This window comes from Limulus polyphemus, unplaced genomic scaffold, assembly GCF_000517525.1.
Source record: "Limulus polyphemus unplaced genomic scaffold, Limulus_polyphemus-2.1.2 Scaffold112, whole genome shotgun sequence".
NCBI lineage: Eukaryota > Metazoa > Arthropoda > Merostomata > Xiphosura > Limulidae > Limulus > Limulus polyphemus.
The window spans coordinates 228,872-245,737 of NW_013665722.1; the positions used below are offsets into that span (position 1 = coordinate 228,872).

Consider the following 16,866-nt stretch of genomic DNA (forward strand, 5'->3'; position numbering starts at 1 on the left):
CCATATGCCAGACAGCGTTTTAATAAATGTATTAAAAATATATTAGATAGACCACCATATGCCAGACAGCGTTTTAATAAATGTATTAAAAATAGATTAGGTAATCACTATTTGCCATATAACATTTTTATAATTGTAGTAAAGATAGATTAGGTAGTGCATCATATGCTAGACAGTATTTTAATAAATGTGTTCAAAATAGATTAGGTAATCACTATATGCCATATAACATTTTTATAATTGTAGTAAAGATAGATTAGGTAGTCTAATGGAAACTTTTATATTTTTTGTAATTATGTCCTTTCTGATCTTTCAGAATACAAATGGAATAAATTGGTATGAAAATGATCTTATCAAGGAATTTAATGTAACACTGATACTTAAAAGATAGATGACCCTAAAAAGAAATGACACCCAAGTTGTTTGTTTCATTAAGGCTAAGTCTGCTTATAGATTTGTTTGTTTTGTCGAATGTGTTGTTCGTATTTTTGTGATTTATGGATTTACTCTGAGGCATATCTGAACGTATGAAACCGGTAAAAAAATAATGATAAATTTAATTTTTTAGATGTATATGTTATGAGAAAGTGATTGGAGTTGGGTATATATATACATATATATTTGCTTAAAATAATATCACAGAACTAATCCATTGCAACCCGCTATAGATTATTTGTGTATATGTCTGTGTGTGTCTTATTTGTGGGATTTAACATTGATCTGTGAATCAAGAAAAGCTTTCGAGAAAAGTCCCCGAAATCATGCACTAAAGGGTCAATTTATTTGTTAAGCAGCACAGATTTTATAAACAAATCAACGCCCCCTAGTGGCATTTAGTTATGAAATATTCTACCTAGTCACCAAATCACGTATACAACTACAGATGCACAATGAATTTTAAGTGTAATCTAATGCTTTAGCAATTATAAGCTATTGGATGTCTTATATACATTACAAAAAATTTCAGTTTCAGTTTCGCAAAAGAGTAAGATAAACTTTTATCAAGCGCAAAATATTCATTTACGAACGATTTGTGTATATGCTATTAATACATCTAAATTATTCCCATATACCTGGAAATCTAATGCGTACGCAATCTCATATTTCCACACTGAGTAACAATTGTTATGGTTCGAGATATTTCGTTTAAACATTTCCAAGATGTTAGTATCTCTCCAATTATAACTTTAAAGTATTTACATAATTATATTTATATTCATATAGTTAAAACTGAAGGTACAATACTAACCAAGGTAATCATTCTTTTGAGACCTAGCCGTCGAGATTTGTCCTTTAAATATCATAATGACTTTAATTAGTTGAGATAGTACACTTAAAAATAAATAAAAAATTCATACTGACTGTTCTTTACGTTAACTACTCTCAAGTGCGAGCTTTCGGCCCTCTTGCCGGTAATGTATCAGATTTTCAGCAGTGTTAAGATTGTTGCTTAGAAACGTGCTTTTAAAAAAGTTATACAGATAAAACAAAGTTGTATTATTCAGTATATTGTTACCCGATGAAGGCTCGTACTTAAAAGAAAAGTAGTTAACGTGGAGAACAGTCCGTGTAATTTTTTTTACGTATTAATTTACCCAAGCTATGAGTTTTAAAAACAATCTTTAGAAGTAGTTCATTGAAACGCGTTTACCTTGCAGAGGACATTCCATTGAGGATGTAGAATGCTTTATGTTACCATGATATTTATAACACCAAAATAAACAGAAGTTGCATGATTATCCTCAATCATAATTTCCTGGATCTAAGGAGAAAATTTCAACATTCGCAATGAAAGATAACAAAAGGTAAGTGGTAAATAAACTCACACATCATAAATGTAAGATTTCTTGTTTTTAACAAAACAAAGATGAAAAAAGAGGAACTTGAGCACGTACTATTTAGGAAGTATGATAATCGTGACTAAAATATACAGGAACCTACTTACAAAGGCAATTACGTGAAACATTTAGGTGATAATCCCAACAGAGTATTCTCTGATAAAATATGTACGTTAAACTGGATCAGTAAACCCTAGTAATGATAAAAATCCCTTTATAATAAGATAATTTAAAAAATGAAATGATAAAATTAATTACGTTCCGAAAGAAAAAGAAAACTAACTATGAGGTACGTTGTAAGAATATTTTTCGTAAGTGACCTATAAATGAAATAAGGAAAATACTGTAAAAATTGTCCGCGTTTACTAGATTAGGATAATGACGGAAAAACACAAAGCTTATATTAGATAATCGACATATAGCGGCCTGGTAAATTTTTATTGTTCAGTGCATTTTAAGGGTTAGTTATTTTTAAAATGTTTCAAGATGAGTATATAAGTGCAGAGTTAAAGAGAAAAGCTCAGAACACTGAAGTCTACTGATTCACACAGTAGGTTTTGAAACTAAACGAGAGATGCAGAATAGGGTATGAAGAAATAATGGTGTTTTTGTACTTTATAATATCTTAATGAGCAATATTTTACCAAGATATCAAACTATTCAAAGCAATTTCTTTTCTTCTAATGATGTACCTTTTTATTATACGTCAGGTAAAAACCACGAATATATAATCAAAATGCTTATATATATACCAGTATGTTTTCTTTAGAAACAGTTACGTTTGTTATTGGGACATCATATCAAATATATATTTTTGTATAAGAAATACGGATAATTCTTCAAGCTTTGTCCACTCAGGTAACTTTTATTCTGTCTCTGCTACTATTAACAACGTGGGTACATAGTGAAACTCAAGATGAAGTGAAGATAGAAGATGACTTGAAAGCTTCAGCTACTGGTTACGGTGGAGGAGGAGGTTATGGAGGTGGAGGAATAGGGGGTGGTGGATTTGGTGGTGGTGGAGGTGTTACTATACAGGTATAAATTACTGACTGATGTATTTTTTTAAATGGTACTTAAACTATAAGTGAACAGCAGGTTGCGTTGTGTGATAAGGTTGTTCACTCTGGATATAATATTGTCAACTTCTAAAAACCATGTATTTTTCATCTCTACTTTAATAAAGAATTCCCCGAAAGTGATAAAGTATCTAGATATTAAATACTTATCTGTAAATTCTTGCTAACTTCTGAACATTATCTAACATATATAACATATAAAACATTATCTTTCACTCCATTGTCTTAAATTATTACAGTTTCACACTATCAACCGAATTTAAATATTAAAAATATTTTGTCAGTATTGTTTGTCAGTTGTTTAACTGTATAACTATCTTACTTGATAATTCAGCAAGTATTTAACAGTTCTTATTTTCTACAAGACCGTACCGCCTCTAAACCTAGATTAAAAGGGTATTTAATAACAGTAAAAACTATATTTTCATACTGCCTGGAAAAGTCACTTACTTATTTAGATGAAATAATGAACTTTTGATTCACTCCATAAAGAGGTATATAGTGATTTAGGTGACTTTATAAGTACAATAAGCTTTAGTTTTGCTCTGCCAATACTGTGAAGTAGTCATTGTTAATATTCAGACATTTTAATGGTGGTTTTAAATGGGCAGTTTTTATGACCACCATTTTGTTTCATCACGATCCCTACTATTAAGTACTACTGTACCAAATCATGTGGTAGCCCATCATTTCAAATGCTTGTGTTATTTAGCAAATTCATAATTCCTTCTTTCTTTTTGTATAACTGATGTCTTTATGTATCATTTATTGTTATTAAAGCATGCATATTGTTATGGGACCACCCTGTATCTTATTAAAACATAATACAGCAGTATATTCTCATATGCTTTTTCTGTTGAACTCTCAATTTAGTTTTGTGGTTTCTTTATATATTCTTTTATCTTTGCATTTTAGAGTTGTTATAATCTGTAATTCATTTGTGTATTTCACTTTTAAATGACCAGTTTAAAACACTGTTTAAGCTTCAGCAAAATAAATTTGAATTGATATAGACAGATTTGGTAATAGATTTGAATCGAAGGTATCTTTGCAAAACTGAATAAGACTCCATTTAATCAAATAGTTACAACAGATTTTTTGTAGATACTAGTAGTTCCAGTTGAGATTTTCTCATTGTCCAATTAAAGTGATAAGCTATTGTGATTTTGATCAGTGCTTCTCTTTGTGTTAAATTATTAAAGATCATTTTAAATATGGCTTTAATGTTTATCAACAGGTAAGATCTAGTGTTAATTTTTCTCTATTTTTTTACCTTTTTTACATGCAATGCTATTTTCATACTTTGTTTTGCACATTTGTATTTTAAATGTGAAAAATATGAAGGTTTTTCTCATGTCTGCTATACAATTGTTGATTTTATTCAACTTTATTTAAATTGTGTGTTTATATAAAAAACTTATTGTGTAAATGTAACCTGCACAGAATATTGTGTTTCGCTCCTAAGTACAACAAAACGTACGCCATCATAGTAATTGTATATATGCTTATTTATATTATAGGCTATACCAGTTGCAGTAGGTGGTGGTGGTGGAAGAGGCTATGGAGGTGGCGGAGGAGGTTATGGTGGTGGAGGCGGAGGAGGAGTTTTCCAGATTCTTGCTGTGCCCTTATCACTACAAGTTGGAGGTGGATTTGGTAGTGGAGGATTCGGTGGAGGCGGACTTGGTGGAGGGAGGGAGATTTTGGAGGGGGAAAGGGTAGTGGAGGAGGAGGTGGTTATGGATGGTGGGACTAAAGTGAGATAATAACTGCACCTAACTGTTTGAAGTCAACTTCACAGAAGAAAACATTAATATTATTCCTCTATATGTAGATCTATAAAATCATCTCGTTTTATCTAAATTAAACTAACTATCATGTTGACAAAAATATATATTTATATCATTTAATGTAATTTTACTTTTCTTTTATCAGAAACAAAGAGAAGACTCTCAAGTAATTCATTTTATTTTTTATCTTGTTGTATCATAGATTCTTCTGCTAAATGGGTCAGTTTGAAATCAACTTAAAAATATCAGCTTAGTTTATATATATATGTGTATACCCATAAAATCGTGTGTTTGTATCAAAAATATCTTAAAACATACTTAGGAATATGTTATGTTGAAGCAGCTAGCTGTATATCCTTTAATGCAACTTTACCTCTCACGCGTTAGAGAGAGACAACGAATATAACTTTTATTTCTTGTATTGTTCTAGTTTCTTCTGCCAAAAGGAGAAAACTTTTAATTAACCGAATTAGTTGCTGTGGGAAGACAACAATCATCTATCGACAATCTCTATGCCCTCTAGTGACTTGAAACTGATTTATATACTCTCAAAAACCTGAAACAAAGTATTATCGTTAGAGTGACCAAAGAATAATGAGGAAGTATAAACAATTTTATTTTCGACACAATTATTTGTATTGTTTATAAGTGAAAGGAAATAAATTGTTTGTATAAAAGGAATAAACCAGTGGAAATGTTTTCTTCCGTAACAAGCTATGCTATATTAATACATTTTTTCCCCCATTTCTCCATTTTTCCTTTGAATAAGACTTTAAACAATGGAGTTGTATACATATTGTATTTTATTCATAAGCAGTAATTACGTGAACTGTGGAACACAGGTGGATGGATCGGTGGATAGATGGGTCATGATAGTTCTTTGCACAAAGTCGTCAAGATGTAAAAACGACTGTTAGCACGTAATCATCGTACATGATATTACGATTCCTTTTTTACTTCCTAAATGTGTTCATATGTTGTGCTTTTCTATACCTTTATTCCAATACCGTAGTTACACCAAAAATGTATTTATTGACAATCATATGATATATGCCTTTTTTTTTAGTTGATTCAGTAGTTAACAATAACCAATCAGTGATTTTTTAAGACTTTGCAAGAAAAAAATAATCTTATTAGTTTATTAGAGTATGCAAAATCCTTATAAACGAACTGGATATTAGAGATTTCATGATAAGAAGAAGAGAAACTAAGGATTTTCGTTGAATAAGTGTAATATACACACTACCTAAAACGTCGGTAAAGCTTAAGACAAATATTCAGAATAACTTCAACCCATGATAGGATTTTTATATATTGGTGAGAGAAATAATAGTCTAAGAACAACATAATTTTGACAGGCATTCATGTTCGAAAAGAAATTGCCAGCGGATTTTCATTTAAATATATATGTTCAAAAATATAGATCAGTGAATCACTGTAGTCTTCGATCTTGAATCATTAGAACTTGTGTTTTTTATAAATTCATAAAAGCGCTTTTTTAGGCTTAAAGTAAATAAAAGCCAACCCATTTAATTCATTAGTGTAGGAATTATTATAAAATGTTCATATGCTAATAAGGAGAATTATATATATATGGTTTAACAAATGAGTGTTGATATAATTATTGGCATCTGCTAACTGTAAAGGATATGTGATTTTTTTGAATTTAATGTACTAAGGAATCAAATGCAGTATTAAAATAACAGCAAAAATAACAACAACAAAAAAAGTCTTAACCAAAATCCTCTCAACTGGAAGTAATTGGGATTAAAAAAACATATAGTTCTGAAACTAGCAAGAGATGGCAGCACAATATCCACAGACGGTTCACTCAAACTTGCTTTATTCCAAGTATAAAATAAAGTTATTACTAATTTGTTTATTTGTAATTAAGCACAAAGCTACACAATGAGCTATCTGTGCTGTGCCCATCACGGGTATCGAAACCCTGATTCTAGCCTTGTAAGTCTGCAGACATTCCGCTGTGCCACTGGGGGGCAAGCTATTACTAATACGAACCTTTGAGTGAAAGTAAAATATCTGCTATATTGGGTGCTTACGAGGCCTTTCGTTTAATACCAGGCCTCTTCAGGCTGGCTGGGATACAACAGATGTAGCAGTTGTTGAGGCGCTATTTATGTTATCAGACTGCAAAAGGAATAGCAAGTAAAAGCAGAGAGAGTCAACAAACTCTGAGAGAAAGAAAATTAAAGTCTATTTCATTGACTGCTGCCTTCTTAATATAGACAAAAAGTGTCATATGAATTTAAAAAGAACATGAATGCGAAATTGATTAGCTAATTAATGTGAAATTTTCCCCTCCCCACTAAAAAAAGCAGCCTACTGATTCAACATCTAACTTCTAATGTAAGAGCAATTAGATTAAGGAATATAAACAGAAGGCAGCTGAACTCCATAAGAAGTTAGTTCATGTACGCCACGTGTTGAGTACGAGAATATTGAATTTGTTCATTTTCATCTTCTTTCTACCTGAAAAACAGAAAAACATGTGTCATAGCTCAAGGAACCAGGAAAATAACTTCACCTACAAATTGAGGTGATCATGCTCTCAGTGCAGACCTATATGTTACACTTTAGTATATATATATATGTGTGTGTGTGTGTGTGTGTGTGTGTCTGTGTGTGTGTGAGTGTGAAACTAACGGTTTCTTCTACGGCATCTTGAAAGTTCTAGTCTGAATTTATTCATTTTTGACTAAAAACTTGAGTAAAGTTTTAAAATACTATTCCTAAGAACATAATACACGTTATAATGAAAATATATGTATATATATTATTATCCTGTTTATTTATTTTCTTACTACAGTAGAAATCTACTTGTTTCTCGAATGCTATTTTTTCTTGAATACTATTTCAAGTCAACTATTGTAAAATCTAATTATACATAGTTCACAAACACGCAAATCCAGTTTCACACATTTAGTAGTCAGTAAGTTATTTTTTTTAAATTAAATACAATAAAGCAGTAACAAAAATGTAAAGTTTTTTGTTTCTTGTGCATACTAAAATTTTACATTGGACTGAGAAAGACGTTATCAAGGAGTATTACACTAAAATTCTGAGTTCAACCCCTGTGTTGAATACGGTGCATATATCCCATTGTTGAACTTTACACTTAAACAAAAGCAAAATTAACTGAAGTAGGTGGATTTTTAACTTCATAGATTCTATCAGCTATTTCTATGCTCTCTAGTGACAAAATACTGAATTTTCGCATCTCAATAACTTAAAGCGAAATCTTCATATTTGTCAAAATAAATTATTTGTTTTGCCCCAGCCGGCCTGCTGAACTCTGAGTTGAGCGAAACGTGTCGTCGACAATGGCTATGACGAACATAGTGTAGTGTTGGAATACTATTGTTATATATTCTTCTATTTCTTGAAAGTCCCTTAGGGGTCTACATAAAGAATGCAGTGTTACAAAATATAATAGATCTAATACTAATGTCTTAGGACAAGTACACTGAATAATCAATCTTAATCATGCTTCTCCAGCTTAGGAAGGGCGTTCACACCATATCGGTTTGTTTCACTATTCTTGTTCCTTACTTCTTTTCGCCTTAATAATATAATTTAAATATAAAACATTGTGTTTTTAAAATAATTTAAAATATATAGAAAAATCACAGTTTAAAATTACAGCAAACTGTGTAATCCCTGATCATAAGGATATAAAGAGATTACTTGCATAATAAAGTAGAAACCCTTTTGAATTCTAATTTGTTTAAAATAAAAGAGATAAAGAAATTGAGTTTCTGAACTGCGTACTAGAGATATAATTAATCCTCTTTAACTCTTTAGTTTGCTGTAAATTTTAACTATATTGGAAGTTTATAAAAAGTTTTACGAGGCTCATATTTTATTACGTAAGTAACCTATCTATCTTTTGGATTTTAAAAAGGAATTATATAATTTACTGTGGTTTTGAAGTGTGTTGTTTTTAATGTGAAAAGAAGAAGAGATGAATAGTAATTAATGCTACGAAACAGGCTATTTAGAGAGCAGGTAGTTTTAAATTAACTTAAAAGTTGAAAGGAAAAATAACATAAAACGTTTAATGAAATGCCCCCTAGTGGCACAGCGGAATGTATGCGGACTTACAACACTAGAAACCAGGTTTCGATACCAGTGGTGGGCAGAGCACAGATAGCCCATGGTGCAGCTTTGTGCTTAAGTACAAACAAACAAACAATTTAATGAAATATATATATTTTTGTACATAACAATGAAAGTGTCAAAATAATTTTATAGACAGTTGATCTAAAAAACTCACAGCATTTGCATCTTAGTTGTCTGAGAAACACTGAAATAGCTTTAATAAATTATCTTTATCGTTTAATTTTATTGTAGCAAACCACAGCTTTTACATAGACTTTACCCTGGAGTTGTACGAAACATTGCTTTCCAATTAAACCACTCTAGCGCCATCTGGAATAATATAATCAAAACTAAATAATTACATAGTATTAAAAGAAAAAGAAAATAAACAGTAAAATAGCTAAAATATTTAAAACTTCTCCCTCGATGAGTCAGTAGCAAGTTTGAGGACTTACAATGCTAAAATTCGAGGTTGATCTCACTCGGTTGCCAGAGTCAGATAACTCATTGTGAACTTTGTGCTAAGACTCAAACTTAAAGATTCTAACTAATTAAATATTTATACAAATATATTCAAACATTTGAGCTCCACTTAAGCATGAAAGTAATTTGAGGCACAAGCTCCAAATAATAATTTGTATTTAACTTTAAAACTTAATGCTTTCGCAGTTTTAAGCTACTCATCGATTTTTAAAGACAAATCAGAAAGAACAAAATAATAACACAAAAACATATAATAGAATAAAATTGATAAAAAGGAGACCTAAAACCTAAAAACTAACAAATTAAAGACAACCACATTTATCAATTATACGAGTGAAAACATCTTTAAAACAGTTGAAAGAGCTTTCGAAGTTATTTTCTACACGTAATTTATGATGATTTATTTATTCTTGATTTAAGTAGAGTGAAATTTTCAGTTTATCCTAAGCCTACATTTCTCTACATATCAAAACGGAGAAACGGTTAGTGGAACCGGATTTAGACAAGTACTTAATGATAAAGCTACCTTTTCAAGTTAAATGAAAACTTAAGCTGGAGCTCTATTTTTTCTGTATTAATTAAGAATTAAAGAAACTACTTAATTCATAACAGCGACTTAAAATTAATAAAACTTATGTGGTAGCGTGACTCGAACGATACAGAAAACAGTAAACACGGACAGATTAAACCATGCCAAAATCTCTGTGAAAATACTCTATCCATAAATATATTTTCAGTAACAGCTCCGTTAAGTTGGTTCATAAAATAAGTCTTAATTACAAGACCAAATGGATTTTACCGTTATCTTCAATAATTGACAGAAAACACATTAAAAGAAAATTATTAAAGTGAGTAGCTGCTAAGTTGCTTTTTTTTGTTGTTGTTGTAGAACAAATGTGTCCCTTCTTGTAACAAATGCATCCCTCTTCGTTAGAGTGTATCCGCATGTACGGACAGTTGTGATGAATTTTAAACTTGGGCGCCGTCAAATGCATTTCAGATATTGATACTATATTTCTTCAATGAGAACGTCAAACGTCAACGTTCACTGCAAGCAAGGTTTCATCGGCTATACCACAATACAGCTACTGACACGAGTCCAATCAAATTATAAAAAACGTTAGCTTATCCATTTATAAACTGAGGCTAGAACTCATTCTGATCAATTCAGCTTATAAATTTCACTTATCTTATAACGACCTATAAACGTAAGCCATTTTTATGTAGCGAGCTCTTGTGTGTCAGTAGTAACCAACCAAATAACCAGAGGTATTAGTTGTTCCATCTCTGGCTCTCAATTACATTAACCATAAGAATAGAAGTAATTTTGACGTTGTAAGTTGTTGTCTACCAGTAGTAACTCACCATTAGCCTGCCGGATCGTTTTGACATCGTACGTAGATTTCCTTCTAGGCTATGCAAAGTTATCAGTAGAATTCCAGCTGTTAATATACTTGTCAACAAAAGGCACGAACGTGACAAATTACAGAAAGCTAAAAATACATTATTTTATGTGTTTTCTACATTCCTCGTTTTTCCATACGATACTTAGAAAATACAATACTATTAAACAGAAACTACATAGAAGGTTTTGGTTTGCTCTCAAATGAATGAACGAAATCTAGTTATATACGTTTATTACCATACAAATACATTCCATAATTTGCATAAATGTTTTCCTTCAGGTATTGCAAGACCAAATTAAATTCGAACCCTTTATATGCCAATAACATAATAAATACAGAAATTAATAGTATCTTATATTTTAGCAAATAATATTAAATCTGTATGTACAATTTCAGTACCTTGAATTATGTAATAACTTCTATCAGAAGAACTGCTAAAATTCAACGATAATACAGGCCTGTGGTGGTTTTATTGTCTTGAAATGTTTACATGTTCTACAGTAATTACTATACGTTGAATCCAAAAATGATATCCATTTTTCTCCATCACATACAGATTTTTCACAAACGTCGTAACGTAATACATAAAAGAAAGACCACAGCACGTAGTTATGAGACTAAAAGACGTAGATTTCACCAAAAAAAAATCAGGATGAATGAAGATGTATATTCGTTTGACATCAATGTTCTTCTCTTTTCTTCAATTTGCTTCTATTTTTGTTAACAAACATAATAATAATAAAAAATTTTCATTGTGGTAAACGAAATAATAATTTGATCTAAGTAAGAGATTTTCTTCACGATTTGTAAAAAATTCTTACGTGATAGAAAAAAATTGGATATTATTTTCGAAATCTGCGTAGCTGAATTATGGAAAATACGTTATTAAAACCAAAACAACTTTTATGAAGTTTAAATTCGCAGGCCTGTGTAATTACAATTGATAATAAATAGCCTTAATTATGAGTAACAGGCAAACTACAAATAGCTTCTATGACCACACTTCCTTTCTAAAGAACACTTAAAAAGCGAAGAGACAAACAATTTATTTATTGCTGCTCACTCCCCTGCAGCTCATCGGTAGATTTGAGTTTATAATTCGGAGTTCGATTTCCCTGGAGAACATAGCGCAAATATCCCACTGCTCAAATTTTTACCAAAACAAACTATCAGTTATTTCTGATCATAATGTTGTTGGTACTTTCTAATGCAAATATAAACACTAAAATAGATTAGTAGATTTTTTCTTTATGCAATCACTTTTGATTTTTATTCCTTGCCCCCTCCCCCTCCGGTTGCTCAGTGGTAAATTAGTGAGCTTACAACGCTAAAATCGCATTTCAATACCCACAGTGGGTTGAGCACAGATAGCCCATTGTGTAGCTTTGTGCTTTACAACAAAGAAAAAACAAAATAGTGAAAGTGTTCGAACATATTTAGCTTTCTCGATATCTTTATCATTCATTTATTTTATCGTTTTTAATTTCCTAATCAACCAGTTTCGTAAAAATGTAAAAGAAAACATATTTGGTAACGAAGTCCACATCGTGAACAGCTGAAAACTACAGTTTCGAGATCAGCTCTTACCAAGCAGGATGTTTAAGTCAATGGTAGGAACTATCACCCTGTGAAAGCTTTATATAAATTTATTCAGGAAAGTTTATCTGGTTTGATTACTTTTAATGTCTTTCATTCCTTTATTCGTTGTTTTACTTCCTCGTTATTGTTCATGGCAAGTGTTGGTTTAAAACGATGTTGTAGAAAAGTTATAACAGATACATCTTACTAACTATCATACTCGTCAGGTTACTGGACAAATTAGGTAACCGCACCCTTTGCAGTAGTGATTAGAGCACAAAAATTGAAGAGAATAGCCTGCATACATGTTATTTATTCGCTAAATGAGATGATTTATAAAGTAGGTCAGCAGTTCAGTTTGCAGTCGATTTTACAAAGCATAATATTAATATCATGGACTTTGTTTGATGTACAGAAAAATAATAAAATTAATTAAACAAGATCTTTCAAGTTTTTGATGATGAACTAGATTAAAGTTGAATACCTGAGAACGCTGAAATATTCAACGTGAATAAAGATAATGACCATAAAAAATAGTCTAGTAAATAACGAACAATAAAACAGCACGATTCAGCGTAAGAACAATAAACTCTATCAAAATTTGATTCATTATTACTTTTATTTTCAACGTGTCTTCGTTAGTACTGTAAAACAGGTGATTCAAGTCGGGTATATAAGAAGCCGAATAAGAGAGCAAACTTCAGAACTTACCAACTTCTTCAGATCCTCACGAGAACACTTTAATCTGGAACAAGATGCAGAAAAGGGTATGTGGACTTCAAAACTTAGTTATACTCTTTGAGTAAGAAATACGGTGTACGGAGAAGAAATCTGTAGCACAGTAATATGATCAAATTTATGATTATGACTTTCTTGTAATGTATTTGTATGTGTGTGTTCGATTAGTTAAAGGTTTACTCTTTCCACATGAAAAACATAGAAAATATTATAAAAAGGTTATTACCACTCTATTAGTGAGACAATTTTCATGCAGGAAAACTGTTTTTCAGAAAAAGAATGAATAACACTTTATATCTATTGGCTATACTATTTGAAAAGTGGAATTCGATCGAAATAATGAAACGAATTCGGATTTTAATATTACATCACTGACGAAATTTTCTAGAAGGTATACATTTAAAAAAATGAAATTTTTAAAAATGCAACATAAAACTTAAATGACATTTAAAATATCCCTAATAACGACTAATACAGATAGAAAATATATTCAGATGTTATGTTCATAATCAAACTGATCATTTAAAATTAGCCCAAGAATTGATGATGGGTGCTGCTGACTAGCTGTTTTCCTCTAGTCTATCAATTAAAAATTAGGTACACATAGGCCTTGTTTCATTCATTCCGTTCTTTTCCGCCAGGTGTCGTTTCTTTTGTCACTTATTCTCTCAACAACATTGGTACACGGTGAAACTCAGGATGAAGTGAAGACAGAAGATGAACTTAAAGGTTCAGCTACCGGTTACGGTGGCGGAGGAGGAGGAGGAGGCTATGGAGGCGGAGGAACAGGGGGTGGTGGATTTGGTGGCGGTGTTAGTATACAGGTATAATATTAGCAGTGTGTGTTTTTATACATCTTCTTTTTCACTCAGTATAAAAGATAAAAATAACATAATCATAAATATATTAAGATTAAGTGACTTAATATTATTATGTTAAAACGAATACATTTATTGTTAGTTCACTCAAAGTAATTTTTATGACGTGCATATTTTTGACAAAGTTTTTATGGCTTGGATTGAGTAAATCTGCAGATCCATTAAGCTTAATTATCAGGGATGAAAACAGACATAGATTTTGACCTATTTCCTCACTGATACTAACAGACCATGTGAAAATGCGAACATGTTCCGACAACTTTATTTAACCACAAAACGGAGAAATAAATGAAAAGAATCAAATATTTACAGACAGCAAATTTACTTTGGTTTAAATAAATGTATTTCAATTTGTTTAAGTACGCAAAAGGCACACTATTATAGACTTGACAATTTTTTTCATAAAATATCATATCCAAGGATTAATAAATCTTGACTGTTTTCCGTAAAACGATGTAGATCTGCCCCTATTAATTTTTAGGTAGTCTTGTTTTGGTATTGAGTGTTTTTAGATACCTAACCATTGAAGTATAAATGGATGTACATTACCATCGACAACTTCAGCCTATCAGTTAAATCTAAAGTCTGAGTCATCTGTTATAAATCTTGTAACTTGTTTAACACCTTATAATAAACAAAGAACATCTGTTCTATACGTAAAATAAACAGATTCATAAAGTATCCTTATAAAATTATATCTTTATAGCCTATACCAATAGCAGTAGGAGGAGTTGGAGGTGGTGGTGGAAACGTTGGAGGCGGTGGCATTGGAGGTGGTTTTGGAGGACAGAGCTATGGAGGGATTAAATATGGAAGAGGTGGTGGTGGTGGCCGAGTTGTTTTAGCAGTACTTGCTGTGCCAATTGCACTGGGAGCAGGAGGTGGGGGACTTGGAGGTGGAGGACTTGGTGTTGGCGGACTTGGTGGAGGAGGAGTTGGTGGGGGTGGACTTAGTGTTGGAGGACTTGGTAGGGGTGGACTTGGAGGTGGAGTTATAGGAGGTGGTGGACTTGGTGGTGGAGTTATAGGAGGTGGTGGACTTGGTGGTGGAAGAGCTGGAAGAGGTAGAAAAGGAGGCAGTAGTAAAATATGGTGGGATTAAGGTACGTTAACAAGAGTGCATAATTATATGTAAAAATAACACAAGTTCGTGTAAATTTAATTTATATCAAATATATAAAGTACCAACCGGAACATTGAATACTATTGTGAGCGTATTACCTACCACCGATTAAATATCTCCGTTCAAATGAAATGCACTATCTTTAAATTAGATATTCATGTTTATAATGATATTGTTTTGTTTCTAGTTGTCATTAAAGTTCACAGTAATTTTGTGAAGAGGTATGACACTAATTTTAGTATCTGATAACATATTTATTTTATGTTCTAGTCACATTAGGAAAAAAAGGAAATGTTGGAAGAAGATAAGGTACCAAATATAAAATAATATCAACTGATTCGTCGTCGTCGTCGTAAAGCTGGCTGCATTTTATGTTCTAGAAGTTAAGGCTTGAGCAACATTACCTATATTACAAGAACATGTGCATTGAATATTATTCTTAATATCAATCACATGGGAACCTGCTGTACTGTGTTTATACTTCATTATTGTATTTGTAAAGCAAAATAAAGTAATAGCTCTATACATAGCGTGGAAATGCGTCTCTTTTATTTTATTTGTGTGTAAAAATAATAATATTTCATATGATACTGCTTTCTTGAACATAAGTTTTACCACTTTTCATATTTTCTAACATTTTCTTGTTTCAGTTCAATAATCACTTTAGTCCATGGAATGGAGAACAGAATTGAGAAGTGTTTGTCAAAATATGCTTTTACTGCGATTATTTTTTACTATTTTGGATCTGGTTTGATTATCACTCTGTTAACAAGAATTGCAATTCTGAAACTAATAAATATATATAATTATAAACAAAATCAACGAAGTTACGTATTTTCTTTTCTTTCGCAAATATATTCTGCTTTTATGTTCTTTCTCTGTATTAACATGTCTGCGGAATTATAACGCTAGAAACCGGGTTTCGATACCCGTGTTGGGCAGAGCACAGATAGCCCATTGTGCAGCTTTGTGCTTAACTACAAATAAACAAACAATTAAGAAATGCAGTTGGGCAAATAAATTCTTATCTCTTCTTTGAAAATCTAATCCAGTGTTTCCAAACCTGGGCGGTACCGCCCCTAGTGGGCGTTTGTAAAATTCATGTGGCAGTAAATTTTGAGGGGCTGGAGAGGGCGGACACAATAGTTTTAAGGGTTTCAAAGTTATATTTGTTAAAATTGAACCATAAGAATTGACTGATATTGCCTTACAATTTTCATTTTAGTAATATATTCTAATGGTCTCAAAATTTATTAGAATAGGCATGAGCACTCGTTGTTTGCTGAAGGTGGCGCTGCGGCGAAAAAGGTTGGGAAACACTGATCTAACATATAGCTCCAGGATTAACAAGATTTAGTTTCATTCTTTCTGCATTAAGGAAGTTAGCTCTTGGTTTAAAGACAGTCTCCGCTGCTATGTAAGCAAAATCCTTGGACAACAAATAATATAAAGGTTTGGAAAAACAAGAATATTATTGTTTCTACTAAAGTGATTTTTTTTTTTCATGACCAAAAAAATTGAAGTTTACGATGATAATTACTAGTTTGATTTGTTTTGAATTTCGCGCAAAGAGTAAAAAATTACTCTTTTACCAACGATTAGTAGCATTGACCGTCACATTATAACGCTCCCACAGCTGAAAGGGCGAGCATTTTTGGTGAGACGGAGATAATTACTAGGAAGCTGCAGAAAAAAAAATTAAAACAAAATTACGACGAGTACTTTTATACCTTCACAAATAAAATGAGTTGATAGTTTTATAAGGTGATTTAAAATCTATATCTTATTTCGTTAACTTTTTAGTCGTGGGAGGCAAGGCACACAGGGGGATAGG

At 31.6% G+C, this 16,866-nt stretch overlaps 1 protein-coding gene across 1 annotated transcript in view; it reads left to right on the forward strand.

The window, feature by feature from the left end:
- LOC106471397 (glycine-rich cell wall structural protein 1.8-like) overlaps positions 1-16,866 on the forward strand; it is a 56,112-nt gene that overhangs the window by 18,417 nt on the left and 20,829 nt on the right. Inside the window, exons 5-8 of the mRNA XM_022400941.1 lie at positions 2,697-2,876; positions 4,438-4,674; positions 13,673-13,855; positions 14,616-14,973. Of these exons, the coding sequence (XP_022256649.1) occupies positions 2,697-2,876; positions 4,438-4,674; positions 13,673-13,855; positions 14,616-14,973 (958 nt within the window). The remainder of the gene's footprint in view (positions 1-2,696; positions 2,877-4,437; positions 4,675-13,672; positions 13,856-14,615; positions 14,974-16,866) is intronic.